The sequence below is a fragment of the Nilaparvata lugens genome, chromosome 1 (assembly GCF_014356525.2).
Source record: "Nilaparvata lugens isolate BPH chromosome 1, ASM1435652v1, whole genome shotgun sequence".
NCBI classification, from domain to species: domain Eukaryota; kingdom Metazoa; phylum Arthropoda; class Insecta; order Hemiptera; family Delphacidae; genus Nilaparvata; species Nilaparvata lugens.
Genome location: NC_052504.1, coordinates 35,530,554 through 35,554,402, shown reverse-complemented (window position 1 = coordinate 35,554,402; position 23,849 = coordinate 35,530,554). Strand labels below are relative to the sequence as shown.

The 23,849-nt window shown below is 35.0% G+C and overlaps 1 protein-coding gene across 2 annotated transcripts in view; it reads right to left on the bottom strand.

Annotated features, from left to right (window-relative positions):
- Nucleotides 1-23,849, bottom strand: part of LOC111053150 (limbic system-associated membrane protein) — a 267,005-nt gene that overhangs the window by 83,209 nt on the left and 159,947 nt on the right. For both annotated transcript variants that reach the window (XM_039420260.1, XM_039420267.1), the window contains exon 2: nucleotides 8,127-8,224. In XM_039420260.1, coding sequence (XP_039276194.1) covers nucleotides 8,127-8,224 — 98 coding nt within the window. The remainder of the gene's footprint in view (nucleotides 1-8,126; nucleotides 8,225-23,849) is intronic.

Genomic DNA, 23,849 nt, shown 5'->3' with positions numbered 1-23,849 from the left:
GTTTCAAAAATTCACTACAAAAGTTACAATACCCATGATAAATCTCATCACAACAACAACCAATCTAAATTTCAAAACTCTCAACATGTTCAAGCAAACAAACAACAATCATTCCCAAATCAATTTCGTCAAAATAATCAACACCAACAGTTTCAATCTCAACAATTCAAACCTCAGAACTTTCAACACAGAAATCCTAATCAGAATGTGAATAACCAGAATAGATTTCAACAAAATCAAAATCGCCAAAATACTGACGTATCAATGCGAACCGTTTCGAATCTAAGAAAATCAAATTCAGTTCATTTGACTGAACCAGTTGAAACAACTGAAGAAGTAGATAACTCCAAGTTTCAACAGCTATCAAAGTCGACAAACTCGCCGAAGCTTTCCATGATTTTTCAGGAGCAGACAACACTCAAAGCAATCAGAGGTGATTGAAATGAACTATTGTGAAAAGAACGAGTTGCCATTCCTGTGTGTAAATGATTGTAAAATATTAATTGATACTGGATCCAAATATAATTTTGTAAGAACTGATAATAAGACTTTCCCGTGTATTAATGTAGAAAAATATGAATTCAAAATCAAAACACCAGCCGGAGAAGCTACAGGACATTGGCGTGTTAATTTAGATTTAAATTGCGTGCATGCTAGTTTAAGTAATGAATTGTATTTTGTACATGACTTTAGTTCTAATTACGATATTTTGCTAGGTCACGAAAAACTCAGTAGAATTGGAGCTCAAATTGATTTTCAAACAAACTGTATGATTACCCCTGACAAAACATTTATTTTGAATGGACTTACTCCTGTTAAAATTCACAAGGGAATTAATTCTTTGAAACTACCCCTGATAAACAGATCAGATGCACAGCTAGGCATTACGAATATACCAGCTTTATAATTGAATGAAATACTTGTAAATGTAACTGATAGAGATTTTTGTGAATTTGAATATTTTTCCGATGTTGAAAGAGATGTAAATATCGAGTGTCTTGAGATCGAAGAGTGCGAATTAATGGATTGTTCTCCTTCCGAGAAATCCTTGACTCATGACGAAATCTCCCAAATCATTCAACTTGACCATATTGACAGACGTGACAAAGACCAAGTTGTAAATTTAGTTCATGAATTCCAAGACAAAACTAAAATTAGAAAACACTTTACTGACTGCAACTCACTTACTAAAACATAGAATTGAGACAACTGACGATTCTCCTGTATATACCAAAAATTATAGGTATCCCGTAGCTTTCAGAGACGACATAAAAATCGAAGTTCAAAAATTACTTGACGGAAAAATTATCCGACCTTCAAATTCACCTTACAATTCCCCACTCTGGGTAGTACCAAAAAAGCTTGACAATTCAGGAAAACGAAAAGTACGTTTAGTAATTGACTACCGAAAAATTAACGACAAGACAAAAAGTAACAAGTTCCCTCTCACAAACATAGAAGACCTTTTTGGAAAAATTGGAAGAGCAACTTATTTAACGAGTTTAGATTTAGCCTTTGGCTTCCATCAACTCGAAGTAGAAGAAGCAGATATTCCTAAAACTGCATTCAGCACAGACGACGGTCATTACGAGTTCGTAAGGATGCCTTTCGGCCTAAAGAACGGACCAGCAAGCTTCATGAGAGCTAAGAATCTTATATTTTGTGACACTCCAAATGCATTAGTGTATATGGATGACATAATAATCTTCTCTGACTCATTTGAAGAACACCTGAAAGATTTGAGAAGAGTATTCAAGAAACTGAGAGATAATCAATTGAAGATTCAATTAGATAAAACAAACTTTTGTAACATGGAATTATTGTTTTCAGGACACATTGTTTCAAAGGATGGAATTCGTCCTAATCCTGCCAAAATCGAAGCTGTCTCACAGTTTCCTATACCAAAAACCGTTAAAGAAATAAAACAATTTCTTGGTATGACCGGATTCTATAGAAAACTCATTAAAAACTATGCGAAAATTGCCCAACCTCTAACTAGAGCCTTGAGAAAAGACGAGAAAATCAATGTCAACAACACTGAATACAAAGAAACATTCAATAACTTGAAACAAGCTCTGTGTAATTCACCCATATTGACATTTCCAAATTTTGATAAAACATTTACTTTGACGATAGACGCCAGACAGACGTCAGACGACAGACGCAAAGGCAGTGTCCTTTCACAGAACATAAATGGATCCGACCTCCCAATTTCATACGCATCCCGTACTCTCAATAGAGCAGAATGTAATCTACCAACCATTGAGAAAGAGTTATTAAGTATCGTTTGGAGCATAAAACATTTTCGACCTTATTTGTATGGTAGAAAATTTGTTGTTAAAACAGACCACAAACCCCTTGTTTGGCTCAGGAAATTAAAAGAACCAAATTCCAAACTCTTAAGATGGAAACTTCTTTTGGAAGAGTACGATTTCATTGTGGAATATTTGAAAGGAAAATCGAATGTAGTCGCCGACGCATTATCTCGAAATCCGATTAAAGTACTGGATAACGAAATAATTGACTTTCAAACTCTTGTTAATTTAGATTCAGAAGAAATACCTCAACTCAATTCACCTACAAATTCTCTTGAAATACCAATGGATGAATTAATGAATGAAACTGATGTTGACCTAGATCAAGTACTAGCAGATTTATTTCCAAATCAAAACCTGAACGTGCCTCCAGATCAAAACAATGAAATGGAAAACGACAATGACTTTAGTCACGATTCATTCACAAGAATCATCTGATGACCGAGCCGCTATAGTAGGCGACAGTTCTCCAATCAACAAAGAGAAATATCAAATTGTCCTAAAACGTGGGAAATTTGGAATTCATTTCATGAAAGTGTTCAATAAGAACAGAGTCAACATACTTGTCTCTTCGAAAAATGATATTTCAAATAACTTAGAGAAGATGAAAACTTATTTCCAACCAGATCTCACCTACGGTATTGTTTTCGAAAGTCCTAACAAGAAATTCGAGCCCATTGCGGAGAGCATTCTCTATTTTTTGATTGAAAAACTGAAAGAGGCAAGTCAAACTACGAAATTCAAAATTTATAAGATAAAATTATCAGATGTAACCGATGTGAAAGAACAGAAAGAACTCATTCCATCTTATCATGAAGGTAAAACATTCCATCGTGGAATAAACGAAAATTATTTGAAATTGAGACGTAATTACTATTGGCCCAATATGCATAGTGATGTAAAGAATTATGTAAATAATTGCCCAACATGTCTACGCACAAAATACGACTGAAGACCTGTTAAAATTCAGTATCAAGTAACACCTACCCCAATGCGACCTTTCTAGAAAATTCAAGTAGACGTATTTTCGTTCGAGTCCCATAAAGTGATGAGCACGATTGACTTATTTTCTAAATTCTTCCAAGCTTTTGTGATTGATAATGTTAATGGCCCTGCCATAACGAAAGCGCTGAAAGATTACATTTCAAAATATCCAATCCCCGATACAATGTGTATGGATGGAGGGAAGGAATTTGATAATGCTCTTGTGAGACAATTTTTAGCATTATACGAGTATGAGATAACACCCTATTATGCTTCATCTGGACATCCTGATAGCCAAGGTTCGATAGAACGTGCGCATTCCACTCTGGTTGAATTGCTCACTGGAATTGGAACTGAAATGCCACAAGCATCTTTCAAAGAGAAACTAGACCTTGCTATTATCACATACAACAACTCTTTGAATTCGACTCACCAAATGACCCCACTAGAATTAACTTTCGGCAAATTCAAACATTTCAATACTTTGGATAAAACTCCAGTGCAAATTACTGAAGAATTAGCTGACAGATATTTCCAAGAGTTGGAAACTTTCCGTGATATCATCAAAAAGAAAACTGATCAAGAGAAAGAAAAGAGAACAGAGAAACTTAACAAAAATCGTGAAGAACCCCCCAAATTATTCAGATGACGTAAGATATGTGAGAAGTATTCAGAACAAGAAATATCTCCCAAAATACTTTGAAGCAACAAAGATAGGTGAAAATACGTATCAATCTAAGAAAAGAACTTTAAAACTTCATCCCAATAGATTGAAACGAAATAGGAAAGTGAAAAAGAAACGTATTGTTACAGATAATACTGCTTCTGGCTCTAATCCTCCATTACCAACCCCTGGTACAAGCGTACGAGCTAGTGGACTTGACTATACAGCCGGACTCATACCAGTACAAATTGAACGACATATATGTACATAAACGAGACATTTACATTCTTATATTATTCTAATATAAGTAGCATTAAGATAGAAATTAAGGATTTATCAGATTCTATTGACAAGTTGCAAAATGTATCACCATCATTGAAAAAACTTATGATTCCCTTCATGCAAATGCGTGACAATCTTTTCGAAAAATTGAGTTTATTGTTTCCTTCGTATCCTTCATCTCGTAAAAAGAGAGGACTGTTTAATGTATTAGGGAAAGCTATCTCCTGGTTCACTGGTAACTTAGATGCAGATGATAAAACGAATTATGATCAAATTATTAACCAATTAGAAGAGAATGAGAGGATCCTTATTGAAAATGAAAAGAAGAATATTGTTGTAAATAATAATTTAGTTGATAAGTTTAATTACGATTTGAATAGGATTAATAGTAATAATGATTTGATTAAGAATGTGACTCATTCACAAGCAACTGTATTGAATCAAATTTTAACTATATCTTTAATCAATTTGAATCTAGAGTTAATGGAGATCAAAGAAAATGCATTATTAGATAGTATAGAGTTTTGCTCCAATTCGAAAATTCATTATTCAATTATCCATAAATCTGACTTTATAAATATCACACTTTCCCACAGAGGAAAAATTGCTAGTGAGAATATTGAAACGCTGTGGAAATCAAGCACAGTTCATTGTACTATCTCTGAGAATTTTATTACATATTTTATTTCCGTTCCCATGAGAAGCACTATGCTTGATACCTATCGTCTCATCCAATTATCCTGTATTCCTTGATAATCATTTTTATACAATAGATGTCAGTGAGAAATTAATTTCTGTAGCTGAACCAGGCTTAGTGGTACTAGACCAATGTCTACATGACCTCAACGCCTCTTATTGCCGAACAATGCGTAAAATCAAAGATCTTAGTATTGAGGATATCTTAGAAAATAATGAATTGACCAATTGTCAACGTAATTATATTTCTGAACCTATTCCTTTTATGGAGTATGATGAATTAAGTAATTGTACCTATGGATATGATCAAACACATATCAAAATCAATAATGATAAAATAAATCCTTCAAAATCATTTCTTATTAATTTAGATAATGGAGATGTAATGGAAGACCAACGTCTTCCTTCTACTTTCAAAATGTCTAAATCATTTAAATTGACTAATATTCCTAAAAAGATTTTATTGATAGAAAAACTAGATAATATGAAAAACATGTCAACCTTTGAGAAACAGAATTATAATTTTAATGATTTATCTTTGTTTAACGATTATGGTAGCGAGAATATCATTTACTATTTTTTTAGTTGCTATTTCTATTTTTGTATTGGTTTTTATAGTCTTTTTATATCGTAATCATGCTTCGAAGCCTAGAAATGTATCATTGTTAAATTCTCCACAACAACCCCCAACTTTGGTGTATGCTATACCCAAATTATGAGCTTTAAGTCTAATCATCGAGGACGATGAAAAATTTTGGGGTGGAGGAGTTATAGGTGTGCTAGTAGTAGTGAGCTTAGTCAGCATTAGTATTCAATAAAACCAATTAGCGGCCTGCGCGCCGTGCTTAGTCCGTTTTTGTTCCTTCAACTCTGAACGTCGGGGTTATGTACGACGATTCGGTGAATAAAATTTGTTTTCAAAAACTTTTCATCTTCTTAGACAACCTTAGCTGACGTAGGTGATTTTTCCACTTCATTCTGTATTTTTTAGTGATTGCTGTTAGTGGTTGCACATTGCACTCACTTCGAATTGTTTCATTACTTATGTGGTCTCGTCTCGAGTATCCTTCAATGCTGCGCAGAAACCTCATCTCTGATGCCTGAATTCGTGAGTCATCATTCTTGGTCTTTGTCCATACCTCACTACCGTATGTCATTAAAGGGATGGTCATTGTACTATAGAACTTAATCTCAGTCTCTTTTCTGGCCTTACCCTTTAATGTTCGGTGAATGACTCCACAAATTGAGTTGAACTTTCCTATTTTCTGAGGTATATCACATTCTCTGTCAAGTGAATTCAAGTGTACGAAACATAACCTACTTTTTGGACCATTTATAGTGTATAAATCAAAATTCAGGGAAGAGACAGTTTTTGGCTGTGCCTATTTGTCCTTCCCCAATCATATTGAAGGATTGTGTTCTGTTTATCAATAAATAAATAACGAGCGAAGCTCAGTGCCCCGATACTTTTTCTAATTCTGCCCATTGTTATGTTTAATTAATATATATTGTTGTTGTTATAATTTTCCAACCATCATCATTACAAAAGTCATGGTTGAAGACTCTGTTCCAGTTGATAAGAAAGTATAGAGAAAAAGTTGATAAATCCCTAAAAAGTAAGCATCTTCTTCATATTCCCAGAAAATATTATATTAGAATGCTTGTCACGCCCATTATTTTAGTTCGAATAGTTATATCATACAATGTACATGCTTATTGAAACCCTGTTTTTGAGCCATAAGAAGCCGGACTGGTTCTTCAAAGGATGAATTATTCTTTTAATGTCCTTCAGCGAGTTTTCCCAGGGATGAGACATAGTGCAATCGAATTTTTATATCATAAACCTACTATGTTCCAAATTTCGTGAAAATCGTTAGAGCCGTTTTCGAGATCCGTTGAACATAAAAATAACCAGATATTAAAATAACTAGATATAAAAATTCAGAAATTGCTCGCTCAATATAATAGGATATCAGTACTCTACAAAATACATTTTCTGAAGATACAGTTGCACATAATATCTCCGAGTAGCTTCAGACACCCCACGCGAGTAATTTTGTCTTGATAGACTACGCGAATACTTCAGGATAAACGAACGAAAATGATCAAGTCTGTGACAAATAAATAATTTGAAACTAGTATTAAGCAACTAATTTATCGACTAATTAGTTTAATTACGGAAAACTGGTATTATCTTTCTGTTCTCCAAGGGAATATTTGGCATAAAAGTACCATGAAGAAGAAGAATATCACGGCTGAAAAACCTTCGAACCTGCTTCTGAAAGACTACAACATAACTTTTCAGGATGGCTGTAAATAGGATATTTTACATAGTCAGGCTGATCGCCAATATTCGGTACGAATAGGCACTAGCAGAAGAAGTAGAAGTTATTAACAAACTGGATATATGCACCAGAACAGTGTGTAAAATCATTACTGATAATAATCGTACTACTGACAAATAATAAGGTTCAGACACCTCATAATTCCGTGATTTGAGTGAACAAAACAAATACTGAAAATCCATTCAACAACGTACTTAAATGATAAATGCGATTTATTTTTTCTCTGTTAAATAAGTATTTTTCTATCATACTTTATATCTGGTTTCTCTCTTCACATTGTTATGGGGTGGAATTGTAGATTCTAGGTCAAGTAGACTTGGTGTAGTCAACGAAACTTTGCTTTGTTAACTTTTCTCCATCCTCACAGCAAATTTCGTCACATCTGTGTGCATCACTACACTGCAACATTCTCTCTGATGAGTCTACAAAATTGACTCATGGTTCACAATTCATAAAAATGAAACAATATCAATTTGGTTGAATTCCATAAAAATGTTATCTATTGCCAGATTAGATCACGAATCTACCAATATATTATTGACAGTATTGACAGTGATCGAAATGGATTGGACACTGTAAAATACTGCACCTGAGTACTTGTATCCAATTCGAAGGAGCTAAAACCAATCGGAACGCAACTAATACTACTGAAGTTATTCCCTGTTACAGAATTCCATTTGATAGAAACTTATTTTGACAAATAACTTTAAAATAGGGAACAAGACAAATTTTGAGGATCATCAAAAGCTGTCCAAAAAAATGATTATTGAATTTGATGGTTTTAGTGGAAATTGAATTGTATTAGTAAATAATTATCAATATAATATAATGAAATCTCACCTTGTATGATCCAAGATCTTCGACTATGCAGTCAAGAACAGCTTCACGACTGACAGGAATTGTCACGTTATCAATCGTCTTCCCAAACTTCGGAACCTCTGAAACAGATCATAAAATATATTGATAATTTTAAAGCATGGCTTGATTCTCATATAAATGAATTTTCATCATCAGTTGACTTCTCAGAACATGAGAAAACATTTTATTAAGATTCATTCGGCTATCAAATGAAACCAAAGCTGTGAATTCAAGGCGACGTCCAAAACCTATAAAATAATAATGAAGGAGAATAACGGGCTAAGATCAAGAGAGTTCAATTTATTCCAGGATTCTTTTATTTTCCAGATAATGGATTTAGAGCAACAAAAAGAAACGTGGAGAAACTGTTGAGAAGACCTATGTTACTATCTCTTTCTGTTCAGCAATTTATTGATAGTCTCCTAATCTGATTTGCAAAGAGAGATTTATGGGGCAGGCTCCAAAGTGTATTGCGACGAAACAAATGTAATCTTGTTGAGATCGAAGACTCGCATCTTCAATGTTCCCAGCTCCGAGCGCAAATATTTAATACCAATATATTTCGTAGCTGAATTACAGTATGTTGATAAATGTTTATGATTATGAAGTACTAAATTTGATTGCCCGAATTACAAGAATTTTTTTCTAATTAGTATCAAGAAAGTGCGGGATGAAGCCCAAAGTCGGAGATGAAATATTGTGTACAAAATTAAGAGAGTTTTCGAAATGAAAGAGCCTTGGAAGTTATCACGAATTTACTCATTTTCCCCATATTATTCGGAGTACTATGTACTATTCTGTTGATTCGAGTCCATCTGTTATAACAGGGGGTGGTGAAGACCAAATAACTACATTTGAAATAAACGTCTCTTCTTTGGATTTAGAAGAATCTTGATGGAAAAGTAACAATTCTCAGATGAAATACTAAATACCTATTTCTTGTACTGTATTAAAATCTGATGCGAATACTGATCAAATGCTGATGCGAGCCATGAAAACAATGCTACAGAATGTGGACTTGATTGATCATCTCTCCTATTCATCAGTCGTAACCATCTTCTGAGTGTGACTATTACTTGGTCTCCAACACTTCTTGTTATACTGTACTTAGATCTTACAAAAACATGAATAATCTTCTGTGGAATTGTTTAGTTTGTATCCAATATCTAATATACCAAATGAAGAAATGAAATGATTCGTTCTTATGTACATTTTTCAATCATATTTGGAGGAGCAATCAATCTAGAGTAGGCTACAACGTTCAATTTGATCACACATTTCAATAAGTTTAGACATCTGCTTAGTTATTTTCCAAACTGTTATGATGGCTCTTGGGTTAGATAATGAAATGCATTATCTGTCAAAATAATTTCAAATATTCTATCACAACATTATAATGTTTACCCACCTAAGAACACTTTTATTAACCAAGCGAAGTGAGGTCTAAGATTCAAGTCGACGGTTTAACATTTCTCTTAATGTTTAAATGTTCAAATGTTTATATGTTGCGCATCTACGGCGAAACGCAGTGTTAGATTTCCATGAAATTTGACAGGTATGTTATTTTTTTAATTGTGCGTCGACGTATATACAAAGTTTTTGGAAATTTTGCATTTCAAGGATAATATAAAAGGAGAAAGGAGCCTCCTTCAAACGCCAATAGAAGAGTAAAAATCAGACTATAGAATTATATATACTATAATATATTCATCATGAATCAGCTGACAAGTGATTACACAGATGTGTGGAGAAGCCAGTCTATTGCTGTATTTCCTTCCATAAGGTCTATAGTTTCAATCAGGTGCCTGTGGATGAGAATACTGCGTGAGGTCTACTGTTCACAGAACTACTAGTCTAGAGAGACTCAGAATTGTCATGATTGTGTCAATAATTTTACTTTATTGTTCTGATTGATTGTACATATTTACATATTGTATGATTGTATATATTTTAATAACTATTCATTTTTGTTTGTGAAAGTAGAAAGCTTGCATCTCAGAACATGTTTGTATTATACAGTTTTGCTACAAAATGATTTTTCAACTTCTACATTATCTCGAGTCCGGAAGCCGAATGATCAGCATAATATATTATTCTATGAGGAATGTATTGATAATGTTACTTAAAAAAAAACACACCCTTTCTTGTACTTCTTATAGGTAGAACAGTTGCAACGATCAACAATCATTATAGAATGATAATGTTCATACAAATTTTCAGATATGCTGTATTGTTAGACTACGAATGATAGAGAAATAATTTTTCCATCGATGATATGGGGTGGAAACGTAAAAACAACAGCCCCAGCAAATTAGGGGACTGCTGACAGAAGCTCCGCAAGCGTAAGAGAGCTTGAAGCTACTACGTTGCACATTTTCCAGAAATATATTCAAACTTTAATACGAATAGCTTTTACAAGGGACAAGGCTATGTTTTATGATTGTGACAGGGACGGTCGTTAAAACTCTTCGACAATAGTAGCAGTCACAGCAATGAAAACTTGTTTTCAACAGTGAAAATATATCCTTTTCCAGAGGGAAATGTTTTGTCTAATGGATATTTGTGAGAGTGTTGATCAGAATGATCTCGCAGTGATTGACTGTGATGTTAAGCGAATGGGACAACTGTGTGGTGAAAGTTATCATATTTGCTCATTGAATACTATTATAAGCGAAATCTGCAATCAGACATGTCGAGGGTAGGTAGGAGTCAGAGACGACGCTTAGATGCAGAAGTAAAAGTTATGTTCAACATTCACAGGAGCGAATTAATATTTATGCTTCCCCGTGGATATTGAATTAAAAGTTTGCTTATTAAAAGTTTAACTTGGAGTTGACACAGCTCTATAGAAATGACTCATTGTGTAAGTGCATTATTGAAGCCATCAACTGCGATTCAATATTCGAGTTACAGGAATGTCACAAATCTATATGTATACTCTTTACATTCATATTAACACAAATACATTGCCCTGCTGGCAATGGTAGTCTTCAATTATCCAGTACTCCATCTCAATCTCTTTTAGTCATCAATACTGGTTGACCATATCATAATAGCAAACTTTTGAATTGTTCTTGTGATTGAATCCTTCTTCATAATTAATTTCCACCTCTGAAATGCCAGAATCAGCCTATTCCGTAAGAAAGTCCTGCTGTGAAATGAGAAGTAGGAAATGGACAATTATCACATGGTCTACGTTTACTATCTACGTTTGGTGTATAATTATAATTCATTCATTCCTATTTCATAAGTAGAAGTAGAGTATCATTTCTCTTGTATGAGGTTAAAGATGTTGATGTGGACACCAGCGTTATCAACGTAACAATTTCAGACCACTAGATTATCGCATGTAATCTTCATCTAATAGCTCCACTCTGCAATGATACAGATAACTCTGATAAAAATCTAAATAATACAGATAGATTGCTATTATTTGAACTACTATATCATGTTGATTGGAATATAACAGACCTTTTACACTCTCCAAATCTGATATATGATTTTATTACATCAAACTTTGCTTAAGCTTATTAATTAGCAACAACTAGTAAATATCAAAATAAACGTTCAAATTATGACCCTATTCTAGAATGAATGGATGACAACCGACTTATATAATCAGCTTAAAGAGAGGGGTAGATTGTTTAGACGTTGAAAAAATAATAGAAATAATTTAACTTTCAAAATACAATACTGTGCGTTCAGAAATAGAGTGAATAAATTAATAAAAAATGAAAAAAGAGATTTCATCATAATGAACTTTCAAAATGCAAAGAACAACATCAAACTGAATTGGAAATGCATAAATGGGATTTTGGGGCGAAGGGCAAGAGATGACTCTGACCACTGTATCTTACGTGAGTTTGATGGCTTGTTTTCTAAGGAAAATACCTGTGACTAGCCGTCTGGCTCGCTTCGCTCGCCATATCCGTCTCGCCAGGGGGCAGCCCTGGACCCCCGACTGGATCTTCCAAGAATGAGATCAGCAGGCTCGCTTCGCTCGCCTGCATTTTTAACATATGTTAGGACGATTAAGACGGGGGTCCAGACTAAACGTCTGGCTAAACGGATATGGCAGGCGAAGCGAGTCTGACAGTTAGAAATATAATATTCCCAAGAATAGCTCTGATTGAAGTAGCAGTCCCCAACCAATGTTTCCGCGATAAATGCATTACAATCTTCATCTTGGTGCCAACCTAACAAAGTCAACTCAACTTAATGCCAACCTGACAAAATTATTAATTTAGTTACCAGTTAACAACTGTTTCGAAGAGGTACTCTCTCTAGATTATAGTTCTATATTAACTGTCACAAAGTGAATTTTTGTGACGGATGGAGAGCCGTCGTCCAGTGTATAATTTAGCGAATTTATTCTGTTTTAGAATAGGAATAGGATCGACTGCCGGATATATTTTGTTAGATTTGTAGTTGTGTATATGCATTATCACCATCGCCGTCAACCCCTTTAAATCATCAGCAGCGGATTCATCTAACCAGATATTTCCAGATCTTGTTTACCACTCTGAGCGTTCTCGCATTTTGTATTGCATTAGCAGCATCCGTGTCATCAGAACGATAAGCGGCTACCGAGTCGGGTTGGTATCGTTCTTCATGAAATTTCTGGAATAGAAATATTGTTTACCGGCCTGATTTAGTGTAGTAATTAGTATCATTGTCATCATTAGCTGCACCCTTAACATCAGGAGCAGCTGAGTCAAACCCTGTCACATGACCAGTGGCGTGATCGTCTTTTCAGACTCTCATTGGTCGGGAAGCCCTTTTCCCCCGGCCTCCTAATTTTCAGTGACCCGCTGCTGCTCCAAGAAGACCTGGGAGAGAAGCAGTTGTTCGGTGAACGGGTTCGTGTACGGCTGCGTTCCATGCGGCGCTCCCAATAGTGGTGTACTAGAGGGTTAATATTCTATTCTGTATTTTAGTGAATGGAATATTGTATGTCGAATTGCCGACTGTATTTGAAGGTGGATTCTCCTGGGGGATTTTCTTTCTTGTCAGTTATTTTTCCTAAATTCGTATCACTGGGGGTGAACGAGTTATCCTTGGTTTTGAAACCTGTAAGGGATCTCAAGTTTGTGCTACAAATAGTTGAGTGGGAAATTTAGCTAGGCTCTTATAGCAGATTATTTTTGAGTACTTAATTTATAAGCCTCGACTCTGTCGCTTCACGACGTTTTTAATTATAATATGGGAAGTGGGAATCGGTTCGCTATTCTCCGTATCAGTATCCACGTCGATTCAGGTAATTGTATGTCAGGACTGGTACTCCGTATATTTTTCCTTCTCTGTAGTAGTTTAAAGAGTAATTCTTCTCCATTGAATTTTTTTCTTGTAGGGAAATCCCTGTCCTTTTTGAGAATAGTTTTACTCAATTAATATTTATTCTTGTGGGAAAATCCCTGTTCCTTTTGAGAATAGTTTTCTCGATTAATTTTTGTCCCTGCAGAGGAATTATCATCATTTATAATAAGTTTTCCTTGCTTGGTTTTCATACTATAGAGTGGCCCAGTATTTTAACTTTTCTTAGCAGTTTCTGACTTGCTGTAATTCCTAGTAGGAAAATTCCAATCATTTCCTAGAGAACTCAGGTACAGCTTGAGTTCGTCCTTGTCGAAGTTGGTAGACTGCGACGTCCTTTCTCTTTCTTTCTCTTCACTTTCCCTATTCTAAAATCCTTCTAGCTCTCAGGTACAGCTTGAGGACTTCCTCGCCGAAGTTTCTAGACTGCGGCATCCTTTCTCTTTCTTTCTCTTAATTCTTCCTGTGTTAAAATCCTTCCTGATCTCAGTTCCAGATTCGAGATCGTCCTAGTCGCGGGTTTTCAGACCCGCGAATCCTTTCTAAAATTCTTAGAAACCTGTCTTCTTTAATAGCAAATATTATTTGCTGGCTTTACCTGTGGAAAATTCACGAATTTTCCCGTGATCTCAGTTGCAAATTAGAGATCGATCTTTTGGTAGTCCTTAGACTGGCAATTACTTGGAAAAGTCTATTGAAATCTTTTCCTGAATTAGGAGTCTCTGACTCGATATTTTCCTTGTGGAAAATCCTGGAAAAATCCTTTCCTACTCTGACAACGACAGACTGTTGTCTCCCCGATATTATTCTACAGACTGTGTCTGTGAAAAATCTTTTCTATCCTCTCATAATAGTCGACATACTGACTATTAATTTAAAAGTGTTTCGGACGATTGAGAGTGATTCCCATACCCTTAAGGGCAGTCACAGATTGGCCCTTAATAACCGGCGCGCAGTCATCAGATTAGCGCGGAAATCCTGTTTAGCAGTTTCAGAATTGCTGAAAATCCTTTCGTAGCTGCAGGCTCGCGACTCAGAAATCCCACACCTCAAACCTTATTCTCTAAATTTTAATTACCACATAATTGAAATTGATATACTGTATTTAGCTAGCAGGTCCAGCCTGCTGAGAGCTAGAGCGCAATTCTCAGATTGCGGATTATTGAGCAGACATTTATTTGCTGTAGAGAATAATAATCTTATTATTGATTCTCTGTTCCCTATACCCTATACCGTATACCTCATACCCTGCACCCTATTCTCTATAGCTTACACCCCATACCGTGCCCTATTTAACCACATCTCAAATACTACTAATAACTCCATAGTTCCGCCATACCGTTACTCCATAGCCCTCACCTTAAACCCCATAGAAAAACCACATCCCGGGCTTGCAGGTACAGCTTGCTCGCCGTCAATTCGCAGTTGGTTCAGATTGCGTACTACCTTTATAAATAGAATTATTGGTAGGGATCTGATAGTCAGATCCGTCTCCTTGTGTAGGGTTATCTTAATATCCCTTAACACCCACCCTGTATTCCAAAGGCAGAGGGCCGAATCGGCCAGTAACGCCACGGGTAAACACTCTTCCCCTGAAAGTAAAAATCTCGCGAAAGAAACAGAGGGTAAAGAATCAGGATAGAGGGAGAAGTGTAGGTCCGGTAACTCCACCTGTCAGTACGGCTACTGACCCCGACCCATATCCGACTGTAGCTAGTCCGCGTTGTAGCAATACTTCGCAATTATTAGGAAACCTAGAGGGTGGAATAGGTCATTCTAATATAACATATGGTATGGCCTTTTTTTCAATTATAATTAAGAGAATAAGAAGAATATACATGCTAAAAGACGAACTTTGAACCCTTAAAAACCACCCTTAGAGTTAAAATATTGCCAAAAGATTTCTTAGTGCGCCTCCAAAGGGCCAACTGAACATACCTACCAAATTTGAACGTTTTTGGTCCGGTAGTCAGTCAGTCAGTGAGTGCCATTTCGCTTTTATATATATATATATATATATATATTATATATATATATATATATATATATATATTATATATATATATATATATATATATATAGATGAGTTTGTGGAATCATTCAGGAGGAACGTAAACAATTGTGCCGTGCTATGAATTTAGAAAGTTAATTTGGAATTTAGAATTTAGAAGCACACACAATATAACTTAATAAAAGGGATACTTGATAAACATACCTAGTGCTAGAGAACGGGAATCCAGAAATGACAAGAGAGACAACGAAATAGAGAGAAGATATCAACTATATTGTCACCTCTTACAGTTAAATTCAACAATTAATAAAACAAAGAAGTTACATCATGAAAACCGAAAATAAAATTACTAAATCTAGAAAGTTATCTCTGATATAGATAATTCGGTAATAACCTACTCTGTATGCTCTACAATGAAAACGTTTTAGATTGAATCATAAGAAGCTTAAAGGACTCTAATTTCAAAAGAAGAATTGAAAATTATCATAGATATGTCTCAGAAGTTAATCATAAATAACAATAAATATTTTAAGAAAAGATCCACATAAAATTCTTAGAACATTAAATTTAGAACACACTTGGAAACTTTAAAACACTATCAAAACATTATCAAATATTAATGATACCCAATAATAACTATTCTGTATCTTTTTATCATGAAAGCTGCAAAGACAAACACTCCTCAAGTATCATCACATCACGGAATTCTACTTTGGAAAACTATTCAAAAAATATATGTCATCAAAACAAATTTAGAAAAGCTAGGGTCCTTGAAACTTTTATTCGATCCTTTACAACTTTAAGACCAAAATTATTTTAAAAACATTAATTTATCAATAAGGGACCTTTAAACATTTCATATACTAATTCAACTTTAGTAGATTAAAATATAAATTTAAAGAAAACTGAAATTCCCAGCTGGATCCTTACAGAGAAAATATGGCCTCACATTTCAATGTAAATATACAACCGAAAATTTATTACTCAAACCAAATTAATAAAATTAGTAATCCATCTATCTCCAATAATATCTCAAAATTACGATTTAACAAAAGTCTAATTCCGCACGTTTTACACCCCTCCCCTTTCTGAAAGTCTATAATTATTAAAACCCATTCTGTCACATCCGGAGTTCCTGGGACGTTCGTTTAATTTGGAAAAAGTTGTTACCTCATAGCTGTTTCTTCAATTTGAATCTAGGCTCGGTGATCGAGCTCTACACGTCCAGATGGACAGGATACAGCATACCCCAAGCTTCTAGGACTGCCATCGATTCAGAGGCGTCTCAGCGGCTTAAAGACACACGTTCATGAACCCGTAAATTGATGGATTCGTACGTTGATCCCATACTTTGATCGCTGTTAGAATAAAAGAATAAACTAGGGTAATACAAATTAACTTAACTTCAGTTATATAATAAAGTCAACCTACTTTGGGTTATATAAAACTTAAATCAATACTTATTACTTTAAAACACAAATAGACATTACCTACTTCAATATCTTGATTTACTAGAGAAGAATTTATTTGTAATTAGGGTCATGCCCTTTATACAAAGAAGTGAGTACATAGTATTCCATAATAGGCCTACATAAATCACAAGTTGATTGAATTACTTCATAATAAGGTCTTTCGAGTATTGTTGTTAGTTTAGTCAGTTCTCTTACATAAATTACATATAGACTATAGTGTAATTAAAAAAAATAAGTTACATAATAGGTGTTTCTTTGAGAATCAAGAAAGCATTCCATTAGGATCAACAAACAAATGAAATCTATAACACAAAATACTGATAGAACTCATAATAATATACTATAAACATCAGTCAATTTGGATTTAAAACAGTAATTGAAATTTAGGTTAATAGCTTCCTCTTCAAAAATAATTTAAAATCAAAAATTTCAATTTCTTCTAATAGGTACTCTACATTTCTACATATTACACTCAAATGTATCTATCACAACAAATTTAACACTGTGATGGAAGCTTTCATCGATAATCATTTCCTTAATTATATTATAATCTATGACGTACCTTTAGTAGCTGTTATAGGAGGAAAATCTCCATTGTGAGGTGACAATTTTTTGATACTCTCTCTCTTCTTCACTTAGAAAAAAAACTACTAAAACGCAAGCGAACTAAACATTGCTACTACAACAGAAGGTTGCAGAGCCAATAAAGGGAAAGACTGAAGCCGGCCGAAAGCCATAATAAATATCAAATCACTACATAAGTTCAAGCAAAGTCTAGAGACTACATCTTCAGTTCTGTTAGCAGCAATGGACAGACGCTGAATGAATGCACTTCGCTTTTCTCGTCTTGCCGTGGACAGCTGTGAACGGCCTAAGTAGTTGGGAACCTAACCAAAGTTAACTGTGATTGGGAGTTACTATTTTCTAGAAAAATCTCCACCAATAGAAAGGAACGTTACAACTACAATTTAAGATACTTTCTCCCACCAAGTGACAGCTATTTTCTCTTGACAGCTATAAATTCCTTACCTTATAAGGTCCTGAACTCGACTGATACTCCAAGAAAATTGTTGATTTTCTTAGTATCATAACTTCTATGCACACACTTACAGAGACGACACTACACAACGCAGAAAAGCAAAGGTAATGAACTAAGCTGATGCTCCAGGAAAATAGTTGTTTTTCTTAGTACTACAACTTCTACGCACACACTGACAGAGTCAACACAACACACCGCAGAAAAGCAAAACAGCAAAATCCATTTCCATAACAGGCTAACTTCTCAGGCTAATTCGCATAATTCTCATCACTCACAATTGTAACAATAAATACTGTTACACAATATAGAACACAGATACTCCCATATACTAATGCAAAATATATACACCTTGTCACGACTAGCTCAATATTTCCTTGGAAAATCATGATTATGGAGAGGAAAGTGGAAATTGAAAAAGGAAACCTAGCCTCACCAAACACATTAGTGGAAATCTTTGAAAATCTTTATCAATAACACAATTTCGAGAGAAATTAATTATCACTCTATAAAAACAAACTATCTGGATTATTATTTGAGAGGTTAATTATATTTCACTAATTCATTTTAGCAAATATTCAAAGTAAAGTAGTTCAAGGTAAAGGAAGCCTAACCTCCAGCACTTGCATACCATTCCGGAAAAGTAATTAATCATTGTAAAACTTCTATTTCTATATTGACAGAAGTTGCAGAGCACTATTTTGTAATAAGATCAAGCTCATAAATCTCACTTTTTAACATCTTAAATATCTAAAAGTGATCTGAAAAACTTTGAAGACCACGTGAAAAATCACAATTTTCGAACACTGATATTTCTAAAAATACAGAAATTCTTACAAAACAAATTACCACACATGAAAGAAGAAATTTTAATGTATATTACCTGTAAATTTCAAATTCCTAAGCTCCAAAAAAGTGTATTTGTAGTTTTTTGTGTTCGAGACATGTTGAGTGGAGCTTGACTCAAGCAGCCTGCACATCCTTTTGTTTAAATGAAATAAGAATCTACTCTCTGTTAGTTTCTGTAGGAATATGTTAACCTAACTTAAAATTTGGAATAGTGAACTGAATTATTGTGATGGAGATTCAAAACTTAAAATGTTTATGAACTCCAAAAGCTAGTCAAAATGGTGACACACTATAAATAGCTGTGGAGACGTCAGCTCGAGACAGCCAGCAGCCAAATTTCTGAATCTCCAGACTATTCATTTCATAAGTGTTTTCTGTGTGCCAATGTAGACAATATCCAGTGAGTCGCCTCAAAGTTATCTCAAAGTCATTTCAAAGTATTCTCAAGTTTATTCAAATTTACATCGAATTTAATAGATCTGAACCATTCATGAACTTATAAAAATTTGTTTGATATAATTCTTTTTATCAAATCAGTTCAAGAGCGATTATAAATTTGTTCCATACAGATCTAATTCTGAATCATTATAATTTTGAATTCATTCAGTTTTACTCAGAAACTTTTGCAATATTTAAAATATTTACGAAGACAAGTGAATTATATAAGATGAGCTGTATAATTCTGTGCTGATAGATCACACATTGTTGAATTAATAATCCGTTCAATCAATTTTTTGTCAATAGTCAAGATAATTATTGAATTCACCCTATGTAGCTTACAGTTTATTATTTAAAATGTTCAAGATTTTATAGACCGGACTAGGAGTGCTTGTTAATTTGTTGAATAACTGTTGCCCTGTCATAAATCGCACTGAAGCTGCCCGAAAAACTTTGCAGTGTGCTTGGGCTGAGAGGCGAGACGGACAACGGACAACGAGCGCATCAAACAACAATGAAGAGGACCGCTGCGTGCTGAATCGGACGGAGCCTACACGGGGACCAGGACGACGCTGCAAGACTGGACCAACTCCACCGCTGAGGGCATCACCAACAACCACGGCTAAAAGACGACCTCTGTGCTGAACCCGATCGCTCAAGCAAATCAGGTCATTTTGATAAAATATCTATACCTAGTAAATTCAGAAATTCATAAAAACACCCTTGGAAAGAACATTCAATTGATTTCTTGAAGGTTTGAAAGTGCAATAAATTATCAAACTTATTCAAAACATCCACACCCTGATTATAGAATTGAATTAAAACGTTGATCAGAATCTCTAAAAGGAATTTTTATTTCATAGATTATAAGTGACTCTATGAGAGGCTATCTTCTTGGTTCGAAAATTCTTCATCTATGACCCACAAACGTGGGCCATTTTTGACACATGGCGCCCAACATCGGTCATTAAGTTTGATTAATAATTGCACAAGCCAATATTAGATCTTTTTCAATTTCATTGAATTAATCTATTTACAACAATTTTTTGAGGCGACTCATTTGCGCTCAGTTTAGTCACAATCCGTATATGATTTATCAATACGGGAGATCAAAGATCGATGTCATAATAATTTTTAACTCAAATATTCAAAGAAATTCTCAAATTATCAGAATTCATAAGCATATTGAATTTGTCTATTCCCACAGAAACAGTTAGTCTAAGATTTCTCGTATTATTTTTTTTATGTTTATTTTGCACGTTTAGAGATTCTCATAGGAATGTAATTTGGCTGCATGCATTTTTGTGTTTGAAATTTTATGTTTGAAATTTTCCAAGATAAATTCTTTCAGTTATCGTAATTTCTGCTATTAGTGCCCTGAAATTGATTTTAGTTTTGATAATATTACCTGGAGTTTATAAAATAGGAAAGGTTAATCTAAAAAGATGGCTGATGATAATAATAATGCCGAATCCGAATCTCAAGATAGATTACCAAACAATGAATCCAGTAGAGAAAGTTTGGCCCTCTTATCATCAACACAAGTTGAAGGAAACAAATCCGAATCTAGTGAAACTCATTTTTCTCCAACTTCAATAAGAAATTCTGCTAGTTCTCCTCAAGCTAGTAATAAAGACGATAATGAAGTTACTTTAAAAAGTCTAGCCAAATCAATGAAGAGTCTTTTTGCTATGCAGCTTAGTCATAGGAATTTAACTGAAGAGATTAAAAATAGTACTCAACAAGTAACAGCTCAGTTCTCAGCTAAGGTTGAAGAGCATTCCGAGAAAATTTCAGAGAATAGGCAAGCAATCATAGAGACAAATGAAAAGATAAGTCGGATTAAAGAACAGGAAATGGTAAACGTTCGCGTTCATTTACAAAGTCAGATTAACGAAACACATGCCGAAATTACTAAAATAAAAGAAACCTGTCTTATCAATGAACTAGTGAAGGAAAAATCTCCTAATGGATACGAGGTATGGGGTGCATCCAATCTGTTAGCAAATCTAGGTCAATTTGATAATACCCCGAAAACCACGCAACCAAAAGAATTTGTGAATCAAATCATAGCTATAAATGAACTTTAAACAATACCATGGAAAATCTGGCGTCTGCAGCTTGTGGCTCAGCATCTCGGAGGCGAAGCTCTAACATTCTTTAGAAGTCGTATGGAGGATTTTAATAATTAGGGTGACTTCACTAAGGCATTCCTAGACCGATTCTGGTCCTTATCAAAACAACAAACTGTTTTAAACAAGATAATAACTTGCAGTTTCAATAGTAGAACAGATACATATAGCGATTTTGCAGCAGAAATAAAATATTTCAACTCTTTATTAGATAACCCACTTTCCGAAATTAATTTGGTTCAGATAATAACACAGAAATTCCCTCACAACGTTCAGCTAGCACTCTCTTGTCCTCAAATCAATAATCTGCGTGACTTGGAAGATTGTCTGAATAGAATTCAGACAATAAACGACAACAACCCACGAGTCAATCACAAAAGACTCGACGCAACCAACAACGACGAGCGGCTATCAGCAGGCATCATAGAAGCAGACAGCACGTATCCTGAGAGTCGCAGATGGGAGCCTCGTAGATGGGAGCCTAGTGGATGGGAGCCTCGTATATTGGAGCCTAGCAGGCAGGAAGCAGACCGAAGGACGTATGAGGGAGGAGACGGACCGCGACAGCAGGACCAGCGCCAGCAGCAGCAGCATCAGAGACCGCAGGAACAACGCCAACAACACCGCGACAATTAACGCAGATTTCACGAGAGTCAGCATGTGAGAGATGGAGGTTCCCACGCCAACAAGCAGACACACTCGCCAAACGCGCCACAGAGCCCAAAGCCGAGCGATGCGCGACCGAGCCACCCTCACAGCAGCGACCCCAGCAACAACAATCCATGTAGCAAGAGTTTAAATTCAGGGACACCAATGAAAAATATCTGACAACTAAAGGAAAGGATAGTACCGATAGAAGAAGAAACAATTGAGAGAATTACGCCGAAATCGAGTGCTATCATTCAGCCAGACGCAAATGTGGGAGATAACATGAACAATAATTATGATGATTCGGAGATGTCTGAAACTTGTACTAAGGATTACGAAATTAATCAAATGAAATTATTCAGGCCTAGTAAGCTGTATAGTACTTATAATGAAAGAGAGATAAGTGAGAGTAATCGGAAGAGAGAAAAAACCGAAGGTATAATGAATGTAGATTGTGTGAATAATGTCGATTGTGTAGGGGTTGTTGTTCGTATTAAGGAAATAGAATTTAGAAAACAAAACAGTAATGAGGAGTCTGAAGCAAAGAAGATGAAACACACTCGTTTTAAAGAAAGTGCTCCAAATGGAGTGGGAGAAGGGGAATGCATTTTTCATGAAAGGAACAATCACACATCACACGCGAGGTACCGATGTTCGCGTATAAGAAATCGAAAACGTACGCGCTTCAAAAAGCATTGTGAACAGTCGGATTACTCAAATGAAACTACTGGTAACGAAAAAGGAATTGAAACAGACTGTAATACTTTATCGGAAATAACGGCTTTTGGAAAGAGACCACTGCGAAACAGAGATAGCCAACCCTTGATTAATGAAACTGATAAACAGGCCTACTACGAAAGAAGAAATAATTTTGAACCTATTCCGAATGATAACGAAACCGCTACTAGCTCCAAACTACTAAATGAATCAATCAGATATTTCCCAGAGGACGAAAGTTCCACCCCCATGAAATTGAGAACCATATTCAGAGACGAGATAATCGCTGACTTATTAGAAGAAGATACAGGACATGAAGAAAACGAATTAAAACAATTTCAAGCATTTATCGAATGTAATCTGTACGCTAAGAAAGTGCAAGGATTAATAGACACTGGTGCACAATGCAGTATTATTCAAGCTGATCTATTCTCCAGTATAGAGTCAAAGCAGAGAATTGGAACCCTACCGCTTAGTTCGACCTATATTCAAGGAATAAATCCGAGTCGCCGAGTAAAAATTCAAAAACAATGCCTGCTAGAAATACCGATGTTAAATAAAGTAGTACTCTCTCACACATTCCTCGTTTATCCAGCATCCTGTCCAGATCTTATCATTGGCGTTGATTTTTTGAAATACTACCAAGCTTTCATTGATTTGACCAATATGACACTATCCATTCGCCAAGGAAGAGAGGGAGCTATGCTAACCACTCCACTCATTTTAGAAGCGCAACACGTAGATACTCCTAAAATAAGAGTGATCGAACAAGGACCAAGTGATACACACATGCGTGAAGAAGGAGACGACGATTTCGTGAGATTAGACACTGAACAATGGCAATGTAGAGAGTCTGATGAAACCAAGGATAAACAATTATTCGAAGTATTATTAAATTACATTCGCTATAGTGATGAGTATCCAGAAGAAGAAAACATATTATCTTGAATCTCGGAATGGAAGTACGAAATCTAGTGAAGAGAATTTATCAGTAATGAACCAGTCGAAAAACGATAAAGCCAGTATTTTTGGTATAATGATAGTTCATAGTTTTTGATATTGTCTTGTCAATGAAATGAAAATATGTTA